At 40.4% G+C, this 21,383-nt stretch overlaps 1 protein-coding gene across 1 annotated transcript in view; it reads right to left on the reverse strand.

The window, feature by feature from the left end:
• Positions 1–21,174, reverse strand: part of LOC143380027 (transmembrane protein 131-like) — a 152,403-nt gene extending 131,229 nt beyond the window's left edge. The window contains 4 exon segments of the mRNA XM_077105160.1: positions 6,982–7,050; positions 7,977–8,016; positions 13,906–14,022; positions 21,129–21,174. Coding sequence (XP_076961275.1) covers positions 6,982–7,050; positions 7,977–8,016; positions 13,906–14,022; positions 21,129–21,174 — 272 coding nt within the window.
• Positions 21,175–21,383: the final 209 nt, after the last annotated feature.

Genomic DNA, 21,383 nt, shown 5'->3' on the forward strand with positions numbered 1-21,383 from the left:
TCCCTGATGCCCCAAAAAATCCTGCTAGAGGGAAATTCTCAAAGTATGCGTAATGATTCCTGGAACTCAGGGAGACCTTAGTGACTTCAGGAATGGTGTGGTGCTCTCCACATGTGTGGTGGGCACACAGGAGATTTGGCATTTACCTTTTGACAATAGGAAATGACTAAAGGACTTTTTTTTGAGGGGTGGCATGATCAGATTTTAATATTAAGAGGATTTTTCTGTTGACAGTATGGATCATAAGTTGGAGAATGGCAGGTTTGTGCTGGAGGACAATATGAAGTGATGGGGCCTGGACTAGGAGAAGGGGGGGCAGTGAGAAGGAGAGGATGAGCAAAGGCCCCTCCAGTCACAGGTGTGGTGGGGGTGATGGGAGTGCTCTGAGGGCAAATGACAGGAAGCCCCCCGGATTCCCACCTGGTGGGGTCACTCAGAGACTGAAGTTGCAGCAAGAAATATGTTTCGATGACAGTGACGTTGGTGACACTATCACGGTGAGTGATGCCGTGGGGTATGGGGAAGGGGAAATCACAGGCATATGCCAGACACGTTGGGTGAGGTGGGAGAGCAGAGGCAGGCAGTGGACGTGTAAAGGGACAGAAGCCCTTGAAAGAGAAGGAGGAAGAAGAGGCTTAGACACAGGAGGAAAGCAGAGGGTGGTTCACACGAATGGGGCCAAGAAATATCTGAGTGAGGAAGAGGTCAGCAGCACTGTGCACTGCACAAAAGATCAAGGAAGATGTGACTAAGAAGTGTCACCTAACAGAGAGACCCAAGGGGGGCAGGCCCAGGGCCTGTGAACTCAGCAGTTGGACAAGCCTTCCCAAGGACACAGCCCTTTTTGTTCTTCCATTCTGTGAGACAAACTGCTCAGCTCTAACACTGATGGCAGGATGGGGCCACAGTTCCCGGCACCACAGACAGACAAGTCCCAGCAAGGAAGAGGATGCTTTCTTTCCTGTGTCTCCTTTTGGGGAGAGGGGCTTTCCAGAAGTCCCTGGGTACAAATGCCTAAAACTGGGTTGTGTCTATCCCTGAACTGATCACGAGAATGGGCTTATTACTGACTGAGATTTCATGGGACTTACTCCTGAGTCAGGGACAGGGCCACTTTCCCTAAGGGTAAATGAAAAGGCTGGAGTGGTAGCAAAAGACAAGTGGGGAGAGGCTAACGAGGCAACATGCGTGAAGTGGGCCGCTCTATGCTGTGGTATTCTCTGATTGTTTTTCAGTTAATATTCCTTTAAGAAAGAGCAGGAAAGTTTGGAGGCAGAAAGAAATATATGGAAAAAAACTTCAGCCATCTAACAAGCTTTTCGTTTCTGAGAGGGGAAAAAAAGGTGCAATACTTTAAAGAGGGTGTGTCATAAAGTATCTCTGGATCTCCTTCAGCAATCAGCTACTTGCTGATGCCATTGGAAATTGTTTTTGGCAGTGAAAATGTACAGTTTTATGTTCTTTGTCCTAAAACCACTGTAAAGTTTCATAAAAAGAACCCCAGCTCTAAAATTACTGAGCAAAATTTTCAACCCTATTGCCTTCCATATTTTACAATAAAAGTTGTAAATTTAGGAACCTCTGGGTTTATAACCATGTGGTGGCTTTGTGACACCAACCTGCAGACCCCAGAATTGCTTTCCAGCTTGTTTATGGTTAATGTGAGTTACACCTGTTCTCTCCCAAGGGCTGCAAGATGGGGGTCAGGCAACGGTGACTGTGTCAGTATCCCTTCTCCCAGCTACTCGGTCACATACTAATCCAGGTACTGCTAGGAGGGATTTTGCAAATATAATTAAAGCACCCAATCAACTCACTTTAAGTTAATCAAAGAGGATATTACTCTGGGTGGGCCTATCAATCAGTTGGAAGCCCTTTCAAAGACAGCTTAGACTTTGTGCGGGTGGAGAGACTCCAAACAGCAGCTGGACTAGCAGTATCCCTTCCCCAGAGCCTTCCCTGAAGTCCCACCTACAGACTGTAAGCTTTAGCCCTTACCCTGGGAGGTCCAGCTGACTCCTGATCTTTCCCTCCTGGCTGCCTACCCCTGCAGAATCTCAACTTACTTGACTAGTTCCTAGAACCATATTAAGCCAACTCCTTATGATAGACCCTCCTCGCGTATACATATATATATATATATATATATATATATATATATATATATATATGTATATATATATATATATACACACACACACACACACACACACACATATATACATACACACACACATACATACTCTGACAAACACATTAAGAATCTCTGGCTGTTTCTACTTCTCTAACTGAACCATTATATGCATAAGTTCACATTTGCCCACACCCCTTAGCTCCTACAGATCTGCTTCTACCTTTGTGAGATAAAATACACTTCCCATTTAGCTGTTCTCAGACTGTTCTCCCATTATTTAAAGCATTTCTGCACCCAAGGCCTTAGTTCTTTCAGCTGCATTAATAAAACACCATACAATGGATGGCTTATAAACAACAGAAATACGTTTCTCACAGTTGGAGAGGCTGTGAATCAGAGATCGAGGGCCAGCATGGTTGGGGTCTAGCAATGGCCCTCTCTCTGGTCTTCCTGCTATACTCACATGTGGGAAGAGCAAGGCAGTTCTATGGGCACCTTTCACAAGGACATTAACCCATTCCTCAGAGTCCTGCTCTCTCTCAGGACTTAATCACCTACAGAGCCCCCTTTCCTACCATCGTCACATAGGAAGTTCAGTTCCAACACATGGATGGGGGGGGAGGGGCCGCACAAACATTCAGACCACAGCCAAGAGTTTTCTTTTTGTTTGCTTCCACCATTTTGAAATCACGCATAAGTCTGCTACTTTAGGGAACAGTTACTTCCCTATGCTTCAGATAAATTTCTTCACTGTGCTCCCTGACCCTGGTTTGTACTGTACTGGTTTGTCCTCCTTTCTGTGTGTCTTCAGAAAACCTTCCAGAGTTTCTCTGAGCTCAGGAGATTTCTGTTTCTCTATGATCAAGGACTAGTCCCACTAAGAAATCCCATTTATTCTCTTTCCAGTCAGAGACTGGTTCTTTTATTCTGATCAGTTGCCTCTTGTTCATGATAAATTATTCTCTAGTCTAAAGGTAACTAAAAACTTCAACAGGACAGTCTGCTAAGGAAATAGGCATGGTTGCATTTAAACCATTAAATTCAGCACTGATCATAAGAAAGAAACATTTTAAACAATTCCAATGAATGAATTTAACAAATATACCTATATTACTTTTCTTTAAAACTGTAAAAGTAACAGAAAAGTCAGTGGAATTTTTAATAGTATACATAACATAGGAAGTCAAGAAGCAGGTAATAAAATACTATGTTCAGAAAATATGGTTATATTTTTATAACTTAATAAATGAGTAGTGATGCACAGAAAGGACTCAAAAAGCAACCTCAGCTAGGCACAGTGGCACACGCCAGCGGCTCAAGAGGCTGTGGCAGGCAGGAAGATTGTTGTGCTCAAACCCAGCCTCAGGAAAAAAAGGTCCAAAGCAACTTGGTGAGACCCTGTCTCTAAATAAAATACAAAATAGAGCTGGGGATGTGGCTCTGTTGTTGAGTGCCTAAATTCAAACCCTGATACCCACCCCCAAAGAAAACAAGCTCAAATTTAAGGTTTCTAGATGTTTGGATTATCAGTAGCATTTTATTTCCCTCTCCCCGCCCCCACAAATAAGTATTTTTTAAAGTTCACTACAGTGAGCTTATACTGCTTGCTTAGCATACAACTCCTATAAGTTCTGTGGTGGTGATTTATCATCCGTGGCCCAGCACGGGAATTCTTAAGTAGCTCCAAAGAACCCACTACTAGTAGACTTGAAGGGGAATGTCTGTAAACTCCTTGAACTTGTATGCAAAGTGGTGTGTGTGTGTGTGTGTGTGTGTGTGTGTGTGTCTGTGTATTGGGAGACAGGAAGCAAGAGGGTCCACAGCTTTCATCCATCCCAAAGAGATCCCTGACACAAAAATGGTCAAGATCATCAATCCAGAATCTTGCTTGATCTTATTCCAACTTCTCCAATTTTGGTGGTGGAGCATTGCTTGATGGATTGAGGGACAGTTAATTTGGAACAGGAATTTCTAGTTTTAGTTCAGGTATTTATCTCAAAATAAAATTTACAAAGCTTTCTCAAAAAACAAATACTGAAGCAAAAAAAAAAAAACAGTTGCATATAACTTTTTGAAGAATATTTTGAGAATACTTACTTGTACCAAGTTTTTCAAAGTTGGAATTCTACTTGCAAATGCTCTACCAAGAACTAGGCAAGAGCTACACCCACTACAACCCCCTCACTACTTTAGACTGAAGTCCTGATACTATGCACTGATCTCCTCTTCCACATCTCTTGACAAAGTGCCACAGATACTGCTTAGTGCCATAGTCTCGGCATGAGTTCCCCAGTCTCTAATGTGATTCACTCTGAAATAGGAGGACACACTGGAAACAACACAGTCTTGATTTGAAAAATAATGAACTCTCCTGATATACATCAATATTTTCCTTGTTTCATTAAATATGTTGCATTTGTAAGGAGATTCGGTGACGTATTTCTGTAAGTGGATTAAGAACTATATATTCCTTGCAGTTTTAGCACTGAGTCTATTTTAGTCCATTCGGGGCTGCTCTGATGAAATACCACATTCTGGGTAATTTATAAAGAACAGGAAACCTACCTCCATGCAGTTCCTGAGACTTGGGAGTCCTCCCTGTAGTGTTTCAACATGGCAGAAGGCAGGTATCAAGCAGGGAAAGATATCCCACTCAGTAGAGAGCAGCGAAGGCAGAGCCCGCCTGACCCAACAGCTTCCTAAAGGTCCTGTGTCTCCATGTGAAAGTCGTTTCCAACCACAGGTTCTCATACAGAACCAAATAGTGACTTATTGCCTATCTGAACACACGGTCTTTAAACCCTCAACCAAGTTAATTTTATTTACATAATGACTACTTCCAAATACTGATTACATCTAGAAATGCACAATTAAGTATGCAAACTTCTATCTGCACTCCAGCCCCGCAAATCTGTGGGATCTCTGTGGAAATACAATCTCCATTAAAGACCTGCTATCAAATATCTTTTAATTCTGGTGGCTAATTATTCTGAAAAAGTTTAACTGATATATTTTGATTATTCTAGGTTTTAAATTATAAATTATTTAAACTTAGTATGTTTATTATAGTAAAAACAGCTAAGTACAACTTTGATAGCATTAAAGAAAGTTGTGATTTTCATCTGTCGAGTCAGGATATCCAAGTATTGAACAATAGATACCTGAGTAAATGGCAGTGAAATAAATAAAACTACCTTTCTAAGTAAGGAAAATAGCAATTTGACAATGAACATCAACACTTTAACAATAGGGATTTTACTCCTGGAAATCTAGACTAAGGAAATAGTCTAACATTTACTTACCTACCTACCAACCTCAAAAATTAAAAAAACAAACTGAAGCCTTTATGCATAGACATTCACTATAGCAATGGTATGAAGAGAAAAAAGAAACAACTAAATGTCCAAGAATGAGGGAACAGTTAAACTCACAGGACTGCTATTCAGCATATAAATTTTCATCTAGGACAAGCTTGTAGTAGACAGCATTACTTATATTAATGAAGGAAAAAGGTCTAAAATTGCCCAAGCAGTCTGATCACACCAGTAAAACACACTGCCAGATGCATATGCACACATGAAGAACCAAAATCCAAGCTTCACTGCGACCCTATCAGGGATTCTAATTAGTTGAGCCGAAACATACATGGCTTCCTCTTGTCCCTTTTAAACTTCTGCTAACTTATCAAGTGGCACTGCTGTGACTGGCCCTGCCCAAAAAGAGCTCACCTGGGCTGCCCAATCCCTCAATTCTCACCCCTTACTACCCCTCTCTTAAGACCTTGGGATGGGGGCACTCGCTGGCTTCCAAAGCCCTTTGGGCTTCTCATTGGGGGCAGGCAGGGGGGGCAGTTTCTGGAGACAGAAGAAGAAATTCTACAGCCTGCTCTTTAAAAGCTCACAGGCCAACCTGGAAGATGGGTGGCTTCATGTCCAGAAAACAAAGGAAAGGAACTCATTTGGAGCAGGAGGGGTCAGGGTGAGGGCCTAGAGGCAGAGGCCAGGAAGGAGGTGGAGTTGAGGATGGTATGACTGATGGCGCAGGTGCTCTCCTCATCCATCTGCTTAATCGGGTTGGAGCCCAATAGAGTAAAACCCTGTTTCTCCGTAAGTTTCTGAAATGTGTGAAACCTGAGTCCCAGAGGTAGAAGGTGAGCAATAAGGACAGTGTAAGGAAGCAGTTTTGTTCTTGAACTGGGTCTGTATGTAGCATCTGCTTTTGCTGGCCTTTCTGGGTTGGTGATACTTTCTCTGTTGTGAGGTATAAAAGCTATACTTTGGCGCATGTGTGTAATCCCAGTGACCAAGGAGGCTGAGACAGGAGAATTCCAAGTTTCAGGCTAGCCTCAGCAACTTAGTGAGACACTGTCTCAAAGCAAAAAGTAATGGCTGGGGCTATAGCTCAGTGGTAAAGCACACCTGGGTTCAAACCCAGTACGGTGTCTTTAAAAAAAAAAAAAAAGCATATGCGTCTAGCAAATACTATTTCCTTAGCCTAGACTTCCAGTAGTAAAATCACTATTGTTCTGCCCATAAAAAAACTTTTAAATAATAAGAAAGGAAATAAAGTGCTGATCAGAAAAGTTAACCTACTAAGTTTCATGCTGCTTCTGAAGATAAGATTCTCCAAACCAAAGGGTGCAATGTGGGGGGTATTTTTCAAACTTTCTCAGTATTATTATAATAGACTCCTAATAGTTGTTTCCTAGAATTGAACTAGATTCAACATTTGTTTCCTGGTGACTTGAACATAATTTTCTTACATAGATAACACAGGCCAAAGGCAAGACAAATACATATAAAATGATAGTTTAACAGGAAAATAGAGTCCAAAAATGTTAAACTTACTGTTCATAGAAATCCAGCATTGGTGGCTCAAATCTGATGGGCCTGCAATTAGCCCGGTACAGAGATAAACTGTAATTAAAAGAAAAAGAGTTTAAGAAGCAGTTCTTCAAAAAACGCATTTCCCTAAACAGTAGTCAAAATGCTTGGCTTTTGTACTGAGAAAAGTGGGGAATCCTTAAGGAAAGTGGGGCCTAGAGTATTGATTTTTTTTTTTAATCAGAGGAAATCAATAGATGTTGTATCTTTTAAAAAAATTAAAAAGGGAAATACTTTTTCTATCTGTGAAAATAGGAAATGCTCAGATAGACTGGTGAAATTTATTTGGTTGAAATAATTGGTAACAGTATGCTTTAATATGTTCATTTGGATTTCTGATACAGGTATGATGAATACTTAGTAACTGAAACAATTACATATGCTTGACAGACATCTGGAAACAAAAATTAGGATCCCATTATGACTACAATGGTAAAGGGCTCAACAAAAAAATTAACTGAGAACTAAAGCATCTATCTCATCTGGGAGTTTGGAACACACTGATCTGTGATGTTCTGGCTTAAGATGAGTATCTTTTCTAGTGACCCCACCTGGCACTGCACCTTCTCAGTAAGCCAGATTTCTGCATAGCAGCTATAGACACCACCCTGATCCAACCCTGATGGGCCGGGAGTGCCTGCGTACCTAAAGCCAGCTGCTTCTGCACCCTGAAGTTCGAAATGCAGTCCGTTTGAAAGGCAGGTTTGGCTCTTCTTATCCTAAGGAATGATGCCCGAGCAAAAGCCCTCTGTGAGACCCAAGGGCTTCATTTTCACCACAGCCAGATTTCACAAGAGCACAAATCTCCAAGATGGCACAGCAATTCCCTTCAGGACGCACAGGAAAGGCAGCAGAAATAGACAAGGACATCCACAATATGTAGGAAGTTTGGCTTTAATTCAATCTTACATTAAGATTAAATAGTCCTGATAGTATGGAGCCGGAAGTAACAGCCCTACCAATTTGGAGTTTTCCTCTGTGCTGACTGATCATCTCTTTCTACATATGAACAGAAAAGAAAGAAAACATCAAACATAAGACTACACTTCACTAACGCACAAAACAAAAGACACTGGGACAAAAGAGCACAGTTCCTTGCAACCGGGCTGCCATGCACAGTGGTAGGTACAAAATCTATTCCCTCTTACTTTCTGCCCTTCTTTGTGCCCAACAGAACAACTCTTTTGACTTCTTCAAAACAAGATGTTGTTCAGCCCATCTGATTTAATAGTGTTTAACTCAAAATCACACGAAATCCAAATCAAGAAAAAATAAAGTGCTGCATATAGTTGTTGTCTAAGTTATTCTTTCACACATATAAACCCGAACTGTGTTAGATGCCAGAGGTACAAACAAGATTAAGAAATGTCTTTTTCTTCTCACAAAACCATGAGTCTATTCTGCAAGTCACAAATGGAAATGTCTGAAGTGGCCAGGAGGGGTAAAAAAGTGAATACCCCATTTATTCAGCACAAAGATGCCATGGGATATAAAGAAAAATCCAGCCAGGCACAGTGATGCATGCCTGTAATCACAGCAAGTCAGGAGGCTGAGTCAGGGGGATTGCAAACCTGAGGCCAACCTCTGCACTTTGTGAGACCCTGTCTCAAAATTAAAAATAAAGGGAGCTGGGGAAGGAGCTCAGTGCTTGCTTTGCATGTGCAAGGCCCTAGATTCAATCCCAGGACTGTAAACAAACAAGCAATTAATTAAAAAATAAAGATAAACACAGTGGGTGCTATGGTTAGAACTGAGAACACCTCTCTCAGAGAGTCAAAAGCTAAGACCTAAATGGTGGAGACTGATGAAGTGGAGATGCACCTGTAAGGTGAAGACCAAGGAGGCTGAAGGGACCGAGTACAAGGAAGGAGAAGGGGAGAGGGGAAAGAGGGACAGGGGATGAGGCCAAGGCACTGACACCAGACCTCCTTGTAGGAGCATGGCTTTAATCCACGTGTAACTAAGGCCTCTACAGTGTTTTGAGCAAATAAGTGATATACCCTGATACTTGAAAAGCTTAATTCTGGCTACTGTGTGAAGAACAGATTGTGGGAACCCAGCAGAGGAAGCAGAGAGCTGCTGTAGGGTTTCAGACAAGAGGTGAGTATGTCCCTGGTCTACAGGTGACCACAAGGGAAGGTAAGTGAGAAGCAACTGTTTTCAGAAACTCTTCAGAAGTTAGACACAACATATTATGCCAATGGCTGAACTCTGACTGTGAGAGAAGAAAAAAAGAATCAATGATGACTTAGTAAGATTCTGACTGGCAACAAAGTTGTGACATGAAAGGAAGGGCTGGGAAACAGATGGGTAGACGGGAGGAAGTTCAAAGGTATTAAAATGTTTCAGACATTTAATTTGAGATGGTGTATCTAGACGGTGTTGTCAAGTAGGCAAGTGGATATTCACAACTACTGTGTGCATGAAGTTACTGATGTTCATGTACTGACCTTACCATCAGTCACACTGGCCAGTCTGTTTTAACAGTCTGTCTAGATTCCTTTAACATTACTCCACTCTTGCTATATGTACTGCCACAATGAGCACTCTCCTGGATTGTCCCTGGAGACAAATAATCTTTAAGGAAGGACAATTCTACTTCCTTTCAGGTTCTTAGATTTTGCTTTTATTTTTTATGCTTTGTGCTAAGTTTTCCCATAAAATACTCCAAAGAAGTGGTGCCCATCAATTTTTACTCTGATATTTTCAGAATGCTCACAGACTGTAAGAAAGAGGATACAATGCATAAAAGATGAACCTCATAAATAAATGCATATTTCAGAACAATAGCAGATCCAAATCTAAAGAAGAGTTTAATATTTAAGTGGGTCAACAGAAGCTGACACAGGCATAATCTTGTTTAACAAAACCCAAACTGCAATAACATAGCTGTCACGTATCTACAGCTGATGGAGAAGGCGCTGCTGTGCTTAGATAAGGCATGACATGGCTTAGTGCTTGAGTAACAGAAAGCAAATGTTTGCAAGTAAGTAACGTTGAAAATAAACCAGGGAAGAAGATAGAAAGGACACCCTCCACTGATTCAAGACATTATAAGGGCACAATGCATGTTGTTATGCTTTCTGCAGTGATTATTTATTCTGAAATCTCATATTGTTTTTAATTTTTTTTGCTAAAGTACTATTTGGGAATAAGGAAATGAATGAAGACTATTTTCTGACTTTGAGCTAGGAAGCAACTGTGGAGATAGATAAAATCCTGTGGGAAATAGTCCAGGCTGCTTGGAGAACTGTCAGGTCAAAGTTAAGCAGGCAACTCCCAAAAGAAACAGAGGACTTTCTAGGAGCATCAGGTGTTTTTGTAAGCTAGGAAATCTAAAGTGTTTTCCTGGGATCAGTTACTCTTCAGCCCAGTATTTCTTAAAGAATGGTTTGTGGTATACCTGAATCTAAAACACCTAGAATGCTTGTGGAAATGCAGATTAGGGCCCCGCCCACAGAATCTGACTCCTTACATCCAGCATTGAGCTGAAAACCTGCTGATAAGCAGGAGCTCATATTTGGGAATGACTACTTTGCATGTTGATGTACAAACAAGCCTAGTAGCCTCAATCTGTGGTGGTGAGGGGATTAACAAGAATAATTTCCAAAGTCACCAAGAGTTTCAAGTAGTTCCAAATACTGTTTTTATTAGAGTCAACTAAATAAACAGTGACTTACAAGAGAAGTGAACAGGACTTCTCCTGTCTAATATATATTATCCTATAAATACACTGTAGCTTTCATTTCCCCCAATGACTAATAATGTTGAATAGCTTTTCATTCATTTAAAAAGATATCTATTGTTCAATTAGATACCTGGGAGTGTTTTTTTCTTTCTTTCTTTTCTTTTGCAGTGCTGGGGACTGAAAGGTGTGCTGAGCCTCACAGATGTTAAGCAAGTGACCTTAATACTGAGCTACACCCCAGGCTCAATTAGGTATCTTTTTTTAAAAAAACAGATATATGTTCAAAGTTTAAAAACTGGGATGTTCGTCTCATTAAGATGTAAGAGTTATGCCTGTCCTAGATATGCATTCTTTTGGGACTGGTACTGTGCACATTTTCTCCCAATCCCTGGCTTATCTTTTTCTATTATTAATGGTCTTGAAGAGTACAAGCTTTTAATTTTGATGAAATCCAATTGTCATTTTTTTCTTGAATGCCATGTGCTTTTGGTGTCTTAAGTTTGCCCAGGTTGTAAATCATTCTACCAAAAGACTTACATTTTATTTTGAAAAAGTTTTATACCTTCAGCTTCTGCATATAGGTGTATTATTGCCCATTTTATTTTAAGTTTATTTGGGGATATGGCGTGAGTTAGGGTTAAAGTTCAGCTTCTGTTTTGCTGTTTCTAATAGCGTCTTTTTACAGATCATGCTAGACCTAACTATACCACTGAAAGACCTAGGCATATTTTGTCAAAAAATTTTGAACTTGATCTTCAAAATAAGTGGTTTAAGATCCTCAATTTAGGGGCTGGGGTTTTGGCTCATGGTAGAATGCGCCTAGCATGTGCAAGGCCCTGGGTTCGATCTTCAGCACCACATAAAAAATAAATAAAATAAAGGTATTGTATCCAACTATGACTAAAAAATAAATATTAAAAAAAACTCAAGATCCTCAACTTATTCTTTTCAATACTTGTTCAAGCTATTCTAGGGGCTTAACATTTCCATACAAATTTTAAAGTCGGCTTGTCAATTTCCACAAAATTATCCATTAGCATTTATTCAGAACTGCATTTCATCTAAAATTCATCTGGGAAGAATAGTCACCTTAACAATTTTTTCAATCCATGAACATAAAATCTCTCAAAATATCTAGAACTCCCTTAATTACACCAAGTAACATCATGTAGTTCTTAGTGTATATATCTCAAAATTGTTTTACTAATAAGTTTATCCCAGAGTATGTAATGGTTTTTGATGTTACTGTAAATGGCATTTTTCTATAACACTTTTGACTCTCCTACTTATTATAAATGCAGTACTCAGTTGTCCCCATTAAGTACACGCTAGCTCTCCTTCTCCTACAGATGCTCTTTAACATGTTGGGAAAATCTTTTCTATGCTTAGTCTGCAGAGCATTTTAAGTATGAATAAATGTTGAATTTTTTCATAATATTTCTTCTACATCTATTCAAATAATTATGTAGCATTTCCCCTTTGTTTTGGTTATCAGGGGAAAACTGGGCTGATTTGACTTTCAAATGTGATTTGATCTTGTGTTCCCAGGATAAACCTCTTTTGGTCATGATGTATTACCCCTTCTGGGTATTTCTAGATTCAGTTGGCTAGCATTCTGTTCAGGATTTCTGGACATATGCTCATAAGAGATTTGGTCAATATGCTTTTCTTTCAATGGTCATGTGCTAACATGGCTGGGAAGACACCTTCCCCCTCCCTCTTCTGGAGTGGCATGTGCTGGACTGCACTGTACTGTTGCTCTGCTCAGTGTCTGGTAGGACTAGCCAGGGGAGCCACATAGGCCTGCAGTTTTGTGGAAAGATTCCAAGCTATGAGTGCTATATCTCTAAAGCACACAGGAAAATTCAAATTTTCTAACTATCCCTTGGTTAGTTTTGGTAATTTGTATCTTTGAAGCAATGTGTCCACTTTTCTTGTTACTAGAATAAAGTGGTTTGTAATTTTTCTGATTATTTGAATGTCTGTTAAGACTGGTGTGATATCCCTTTCATTAATGATTTTCTGTGTTTCCTCTCCATTTTCTTAACCAATCTTGAAGTTTATTCACTGCATCATTTGCTGAAGACAATCAGTTTTTATTTACATTGTTCTCATTTTTCTGTTTTCTATTTAACTGATTTCAAATATGTCTTATTTTCTTCTTGATGTTCAGTTTGAGGTTAAGTTGATATTCTTTTTCTATATTAGAAATGCTTTTAAATTTTTTCTGCTTGTCTGAAACAGGCTAAAAATTTCCACCTAAGTAACACTGGCTAGATTTGGGAAAACGTGATATGCTGTTCGGTGGATTGAATTATGTACCCCCTCTTTACATGTTGAAGCCCTGCCTTCAGTGACTGCCTCTAAGAAGGTCTGTAGGGAGGTAATTCAGGGGACATCAGGGCAGGGATTCTGATATGGCAGGATCAGTGTCATTCCACAAAGGGACATTTGCACACATGCACAAAAAGGACATATGAGGACACAGCAAAGTGGCCACTGCCTACAAGCCAAGAAGAAGGGCTGTCACTGGAGACAGACAAAGCTGGCATGCTGATCTGCCTTTCAGCTTCAACTTGTGAGAAAATAACATCTGTGGTTTAAGCCTCAGTCTATGGTACTTGGGTAAGGCCATCCAGCCAGCTGACTAAGATATATCTTATTTTTTATTTTCAAAGTGTTTCCCAATTTCCCTTTGATTTCTTTTACTATATATTTAAAAGTTTCTGGCTTAATTTCCAATTTTAAAAAATCTGGATTTCCTTTGTTATTGATTTCTAATTTATTCACTGTTGTGATCAGAGGACATAACCTATAAAACCTGCTGTTTGGGGTATACTATTTAATATCCATTGGGCCAAGTAAGTTCACAGTGCTATTTCAATCGACACCATTACTGATTTTCTATCAGTTACTGACAGATGAGTGTTGAAATCTCCCACTATAACAGGGGATTTGCCTATTTTCTCCTTTAAATCTGTTCATTTTTTTCTTTACATACTTCATATACAAGACCCAATATTGGGCTTCTCTAGATTCGGCACTGTTAAATCTTTCTGTTAGATTGTCTCTTTTGTAATCATAAAGTGTCCCCCTCTTCTGACAACATTCTCTGACCTGCAGTCTACTTGGAAAGTACCCAGTCACCCCAGGATTGGTGCCAACCTGTCCCTCAGTGCTATCTTCTATGCTTAACCTACCTGTGTCCTTACACCGAAACTGCATCTCTTCAAAATCAAAGACTATTGACCAACAGATGTTTGCAATACCGATTGATAACTCTAAAGAGCCCTTAAAAGGTAAGAAGAAAAGCCTTACTAAAAACAGGTAGAACAGACAACATCAAAAGAGAGGTACGGCTCTCTAAAGTCAGTGTAGACCCACGATTAGAAAAGAAAAACTATGTGGTGACAGAATTTCTCACCTGTCAGACTGGAAAATTTAAAAACGATAACACATTTAACACATTACATAGGAAAGGCTGTGGACAAGTGGCACTCTTATTCAGTGACATAGGGTATGCAAATTGGCACATTTTTGAAAGAGAATTTGTCAATACCTAACAAACTACATCGGCACTTACTTTCAACTCACCAATTCTACTTTTAGAAATTTACCCTAAATGTACAGAAACTATTTGACAAAAATCATATATATTTATGGTAAGTAATATATTTTGAAGTATGCGTACACTGTGGAATGACTATACTTAATTAACATATTAATATCTCTCAGGATTATATTATTTAAAGAACAAGAACACATTTAAATCTACTCAGCAATTTTCCAGTATATAACAGCCAGTGTGCTGTTATATCTCTTGAATTTGTTACTCTCCTCTAACCAAAATCTCGTATCCATTAGCCATCTGCCTGTACCCCACCCTGCCACAGGTAACCACAATTCTGCCCTGTAGCCCACATGCAAGTGAGGCTGTGTGGTGTCTTTTGTGTTTGGCTGCTTATTTCACTTAACATTATAATCTCCAATGTTCCTCTGTGTTACTGCAAATGAGAAAACTTCCTTATTTTTTAAAGCTTAATAGTATTTCACTCTGTATGTACAGCCCATTTTTTCAATCCATTTGTCCACTGATGGTCATTTAGTTTGTGTCCATTTCTCAGCTATTGTGAAAATGCTGCAACAGAAGTGAGGTGACTCTTTGATATACTAATTTCATTTCCTCTGAATGTACATGGAATAGTGGAACTGCTGATGACATAGTAGTTCTATTTTTAATTTTTTTGGGGGGGTGGTGCTGGGGATTGAACCAGATAGGGGTACTTTTCTACTGAGCCACATCCCAGGGCCTTTTTGAGATAGGGTCTTGCTAAGTTGCTGAAGTTGGCCTCAAATCTTATGATCCTCCTACCTTAGCCTCCCCAGTCACTGGGATTATAAGCATGCGCCACTATGCCTGGCTATTCTTAATTTTTTGTGGAACTTTCATTGTTTTACATAATAGTAATAACAAACCAATGTTCCTTTCCTTATCAACAGTTGTGGACAAGTGGCACTTCTGTATTATTGATAAATCACTCCAAGAGTTGTAAAGTGAGGTATGGTTGTATTTTAATCTTCATTTTTCCCTAATGATTAGTGATGTTAAGCATCTTTCTATGTTGTTGGCCACTTCTAAACACACATGTTCAACAATACAATTTATGCCTGTGTTAATATGGGTTGTAGGAAGGTAACCTTAAGTTATTATTTGAAGCACTATAATTACAAAATACTGGAAACAAGCAATTTGATCACATAAAGAAAAAATGGGGTGTGCTCGGGTTGTGGCTCAGAGGTAGAGCACTTGCCTAGCATGCATGGGGCGCTGGGATCGATCCTCAGCACCACATAAAAATAAAAATAAAGGTATTATGTCCAACTACAACTACAACAAAATATTTAAAAAAAAGAATCAATGGGGGAATAAATGATGGCACAATTTTTTTAAATGGGGGATAAAACCTTGAGTATACACTACAAAGAAATGAACCAAATTTAATTTGAAATGTTCATAACCACAATGAAGTTGTGGGGGGTGGGATGGAGGAAGGATGGAGAGAAAGGAGATGCCAGGAAAGAAAGGTGAAGAAGGTTACAACCCATGTAAATCTGAAATATAGTATTCTGACAACATACACTCACTTAAAAAAATAATTATAATAATAATGCTCTAAATAAATTCTGTATTCTAATTGGTAGGTCTGTTTTTCATGGTGGTACAGGTTAACAATGCTAAAACTTACTATAGTTTAGGATTGAGCAAATTGGTACATACGACTTTAGATAATGGAGCTGGATTTCTCACTGTCGGAGAATGGACAGAACAGAAAAGGGCAGAAGAGAACACTGTGGTTCTGTATTAAAACTGGAGGCATCAGTAACAACTCATGGTTTTAGACACAAATAGATGTGTCAATATATATTGTATATATATTTATACACCTTCCTGAAAAGATTTTTTTCTACTGATTTACTGGTACTGGGACTGAATCCAGGGGCACTTTACCACTAACTATATCCTCAGGCCGTTTAATTTTGACATAGGGTCTCACTTAATTGCTTAATGCCTCACTAAATAGCTAAGGCTGGGCTTGAACTTGTGATCTTCCTGCCTCAGTCTCTACAGTCTCTGGGATTAAAGGTGTCTGCCACCGCACCCAGCTTCTTTTTCTTTTTCTAAGAGGGCCTGGGACAATGACACCCGAACAGAAATAAGTACACGTGGCACGCAGATCTCAGCTTCTAAATATTATCCTCCACTAACGAAGCACATGTCCTAGAAAAAAGGGTTATTTGCCAGGTATAGTGGTGCAAGCCTGTAATCCCAGCAACTCGGGAGGCTGAGGGAAGAGGATCACAAGTTCAAAGCCAGCTTCAGCAACTTAGCAAGGCCTTAATAACTCAGTGATACCCTGTCTCTAAATAAAATATAAAAAAGAGCTGGGGATGTGACTCTGTGGTTGAACTCCCCTGGGTTCAATCCCTGGTACCAAAAAGAAGGGGAGGGGAAGAAAGAAAGAAAAGGGTTATTCCAGGGCTGTGGCAGGAAAATTCCAAGATAAGCCTGGAATATCTTTAAGTGCCAGAAAGTAAGGACATGTTCAGTGAACGATAAATGTACAAATGACATGGAGCAGACCCAAGCACATATGATTTTTCAGTTACAATGCAGATGACCATAAAATAACCAGATAAAAAATGAACTTTAACCTTTACCTCACAACTTACTTGCATTAGAATGTCAACTAATAAATACTGAAGTAATGAGGGACTTTGAAAAAAATCACCCCAGTAAGAACTATTTCAGGCAAGAATCACCAATAGACAAACTACTGATTGTTTCAAGCAAAACAGGATATTTACATGGTCTCAAAGTATTTCTCTGCAAGATAGACACTTAGAGAAGTTACAAAAGAAAAATGAACAAGTATTATGTGCTTTCTGAGATGCCCTGGGGACACAGACTTTAGTAATATTCTTGCTCAAAATGCAGTCTGAGTCGAACAATAGCAACTCAGTGAGACCCTGTCTCTAAATAAAATACAAAATAGGACTGGGGATGTGGCTCAGCGGTAAAGTGCCCCTGGGTTCAATTCCTGATACCCCATGCCACAAAAAGGAATAATTAAACAAAACCTATGTATATAAAGAAAGGCACAGAAGTGCTGGAGGGTAAGGGGTTGGAAAGGGATGGATGATAGTGGTAATTGGGAATCCGAGTTAAGAAAATATGGAAATTCTCCACACTATTTTTGCATCTTTCCTCTTAAATTTTTTCTCAAAACAAAAGGTAAAAAATTAAATAAAAAATTTTAAGAAGCTTATATTCTTGAACACAGCATAAACCTGATCTTGCAGTTTGCACAGTCCACAATGTGTGCTGGAAACAATTGCTTACTGCAATTTTTGATTCACTTGGGTTTCTGTCTACCATGCTGCCATTATTGTTTTCTATTTTTCCCATCTGTACTTTATTCCTTTTGTCTTCTTCTAAGATTAGTTTATTAGCTCTTTCTTCTTTTTTATGGTCTTAATGTTTCTTCTAGGTTTATTTTGCATTACCACTATCAAAAAATAACATCAAAGCACTTCATGTCATATCAGAACCTTTCGGGTCTCCATCCCCTTCTCCAGTCCTTTGCAGTAACTGCATGACTGCCACACATGCATGCTGTTATGCAGTTTATAGAATGTTTATAGACAGTTTATAGAATGCCAGAATTGTTTGTTTTTAAAACTCTGTTGTTTAAAATTTTTAATCAGGAAGAATTCCTTCTATGTTTATCCATGCACTTGCCTCGGTGGTGGTCTCTGTGCTTGCTGGATCCATCTTCTCACCTACAATGACTTAATTACCTCCAGCCAGTCCTTTAATTACAAGTTCTCTTAGCTTTCTCTGGAACTGTCTCCACTTTTGAAAGACCCGTCTGCTGGACGCGGTGCTCTAGGCTGGCAATCTCTCCTTGTGGTACGTTAGAGATGCCCCCACTCGTCTCCAGTTCGCTGGTTCTTGGTGAAGAGCAGCCAGCATTTGTCTTATTTTTGGTACTACTTCTGTGGCTTTCTTCCCAGGTGCTTTTCTACCACTGCCTTTCAGAAATTGGAATCTTGGTGTGGCTTCTTTTGTGTTACTCTTGCTTTGGATTTACTGGGGCTCTGTGACAGTCCCCTCAACCCTGAGAACTGTGTCACACGTTGTATTGTTCACTGCTGCACAGGGGCTTGCTTGTTCTTTTTCTGGTCATCTTCTTCCCCGTGTTTCATATGGAATACCTGTTACTCTGTCCTCTAATTCACTGGGCTTTCTTTTGTAATGTCTAAGCTGCTGTTAATTCTACCCAGTGGCATTTTTATTCCAGAAACCATATTTTTCAACTATGGAGCTTTCATTTATTTCTTTTTCTATCATCCACTTCCTTTCATACGTTCATGTTTTCCTTTTAAATCAAAGAACTCAGAGAAAAGGTGAACAGGGATCACCTTGCTGCCACCAGTGATTCAGGTTAAGCCCTGCAGCACAGAGGCTGTGGACAATGACATCTGTCAAACCCACCTGGAGGTTCTTGCACTGTGGAGCTGGAGGGGATGGGAACCCCTTCCCAGTTGCCGCCCTACTAAAGCAGAGCCAAGGGGAGGCCACAACAGTCCCTAGCTTGAAGGCCGTGGTTTTCCACCATTCATACCAGGTCTAAGCAGCTTTGGTGAATAGTTCTACATTCATTTTAAGTCCTTTGAACAATATCCAGACTGTGTTTTCACCCCTTCTAGCCATTGATAGGTGACCCGATGGAGAGAGGTTCCCACCTCACAACAGGGCTCCCCAGTAGCCTACTGCACAGCCACCCACTAACCCCCTGAAGAAGAGGCTGTGGAGTGGTGGAACTGTGGCCAGAGCACGTTACAACGTGGCTGGCAAGCACAGGTCTTGGCCACCTGGAGTGGCAGGCCTGAGGCACAGCGAGAGAAGGGAGCCAGGGACAGGTGCTGACCTGACATACCCCAGCAGCCAGGCCCCGGCCCAATGTGCACGCCTGTGCCACACACCACCACAGCCCCTGTCCCCAAGCATCCATGATCTGACAGCCTCAACTGCCAGCTTCCCCATGAGCAGAGGCAAAACTGAAGTGGGACAGACCTGAAAGGAGATTGCAGGGCCCCAAAACACTGGTACTTCCCCAAACCTGAGGAGCATAAATGTGGATTAGCAGTGCTGACCCAAGAGCCCTGTAATACCCTAGACTAGCACACACAGGGAGCACCCCTGTCTAGTCCCCTCTTGCCCTGCAAGAGCTTGGTCATCTTTTCCAACTTGAATGAACCCTGCTACTGGACACTCACTCTTCCTCATCTGTGGGTTTCATTCGTCAAAAATGCAAGACAAGCACCCAGAAAGAAGAAATTGGCGGTGAACTGCTGGGGTCTGCTGCCACTCTGGAGGGCAGAGCATGCCATGAAGAGGTACAGAACTGCCAATCTCTGGCTCTGCCTGCTGGACCCTTGAAGCCAACCCTGGCAGGCATCCGCTGCCTTAATTAGCTAACATTAAACTGGGCTTTCCAGGCTATAGGGCCTGCAGGTTATACGCAGGCTCCAACTGCCTGCAGAAGCAGGGAAACTCTGGTTTCACTCACACCGTGAGTCCAGAACCACCTTCTCTGACATGCTCATTTTTAAGGTGAAAGTACTTTGTTGCTTTTGGAAAATAAGTGAGGTCAACTCACCTACCCAAAGGAGCTTACCAATAGCATAACAAAATAAAAGCAACCCATTTCTTTCCTTAAAGTCACTTTTCCTAAGTTGTCATACCTAATATCAACTTACTGTAGTCTTCAAGATTTATGCAAAGTAGTACCCTCTTTCCACATATGCACTAAAAGCTCCAGAGCAAGAAAACAAATCAAAGTATAAATGCAAATGACATCTTAAACTTGAACTTTTCCACAAAATTTAAAGCACAATAGTCAAACTGCAACTGTTAGCAGATTTTATCTGCCATTAAGAAAGGTAAGGCCAAATTTTGGATCCAAGTACAATCTTTTAGATGCTTGATTGTAGACAATAGAAAGGGCTGCATTCAATAATAAGCAAATTACCAAGTTAAAGGAAACCTTAGCCACTATAACTTGAAAAGTATTCTCCAACCCATGATTTCTGGCTTATTTTCCAAGTTATGAGAGAAACTAGAAAATGTAAAGATTAGAAAAACGTGGTTTTTGAGAGTACTGACTACTTGTGTATACATGTACACACACACACATACATGCGCGTGCTTTTTCTCAAGGCCACAGAGCTGACGAACAGAAAACTTGGGTGTTGTGATTCCTAATCTCCCACCAAGGGTTCCACAACCTTTAAAAAAGCTCATCCATAGCTGGGCATGGTGGCACAAGCCTGTTATCCCAGCAACTTGGGAGGCTGAGGCAGGAGGATTTCAAATTCAATGCCAACCGTAGCAATTTGGCAAGACCCTGTCTCAATTTTTTTTTTTTTTTAAGGCTGGGGGTGTAAAGTGTCCCTGGATTCAAACCTTGTTGCCTCTCCTACCCCTAAAAGAGACTGTCCTTAAAGGGTGGCCTCATGTGACAAAAAATTACGTTAGTACTAGTACCTATTATAGTATTTTGGCATTTAACTCAAAAACAGATGGAGTGTTATATACACATCCTCCACCATTATATCATGCAGCCAACCAGCATCTTTTAAAACAAAATTTTCATGTAGTTGATAAACCTATTCTTTTTTTTTAATTAGAAAGGATGATTCAAAAGAGAGAAGCACAAAACAAACAAACAAGCAAACAAAACAAAACACCCTGGAATATTTCTGTTATTCATGGTTTTTACTACTGTGTTCTGAGCTTGCGAAAGCAGCAGGTCTTTCATTTGCAGAGTGTCCTGGAGGCTCTTGAAGCCAGGCTTACCTGCAGAGCTGACAGCAATGGTAACAAAGGGTAGGGAGCCTGGCATCGCTGCCGTCCATTCAATCTACTTTTACCTAGGGGTCATCTGTCAGCCACGCTTTTCATGATACAGATACTATGGGGCAGGTTAAGAATGAGAGCTGTGACTCATATGGGACAGGATGGGGCTGAACCTGCCTTACTGGGAACACCAGGGGTGCAGCACATGGACTAGACAACCGGGGACACGGGAAGTGGGAGTCGGGCGCAGAAACA

Source organism: Callospermophilus lateralis, chromosome 14 (assembly GCF_048772815.1).
Source record: "Callospermophilus lateralis isolate mCalLat2 chromosome 14, mCalLat2.hap1, whole genome shotgun sequence".
Taxonomy (NCBI): Eukaryota; Metazoa; Chordata; class Mammalia; order Rodentia; family Sciuridae; genus Callospermophilus; species Callospermophilus lateralis.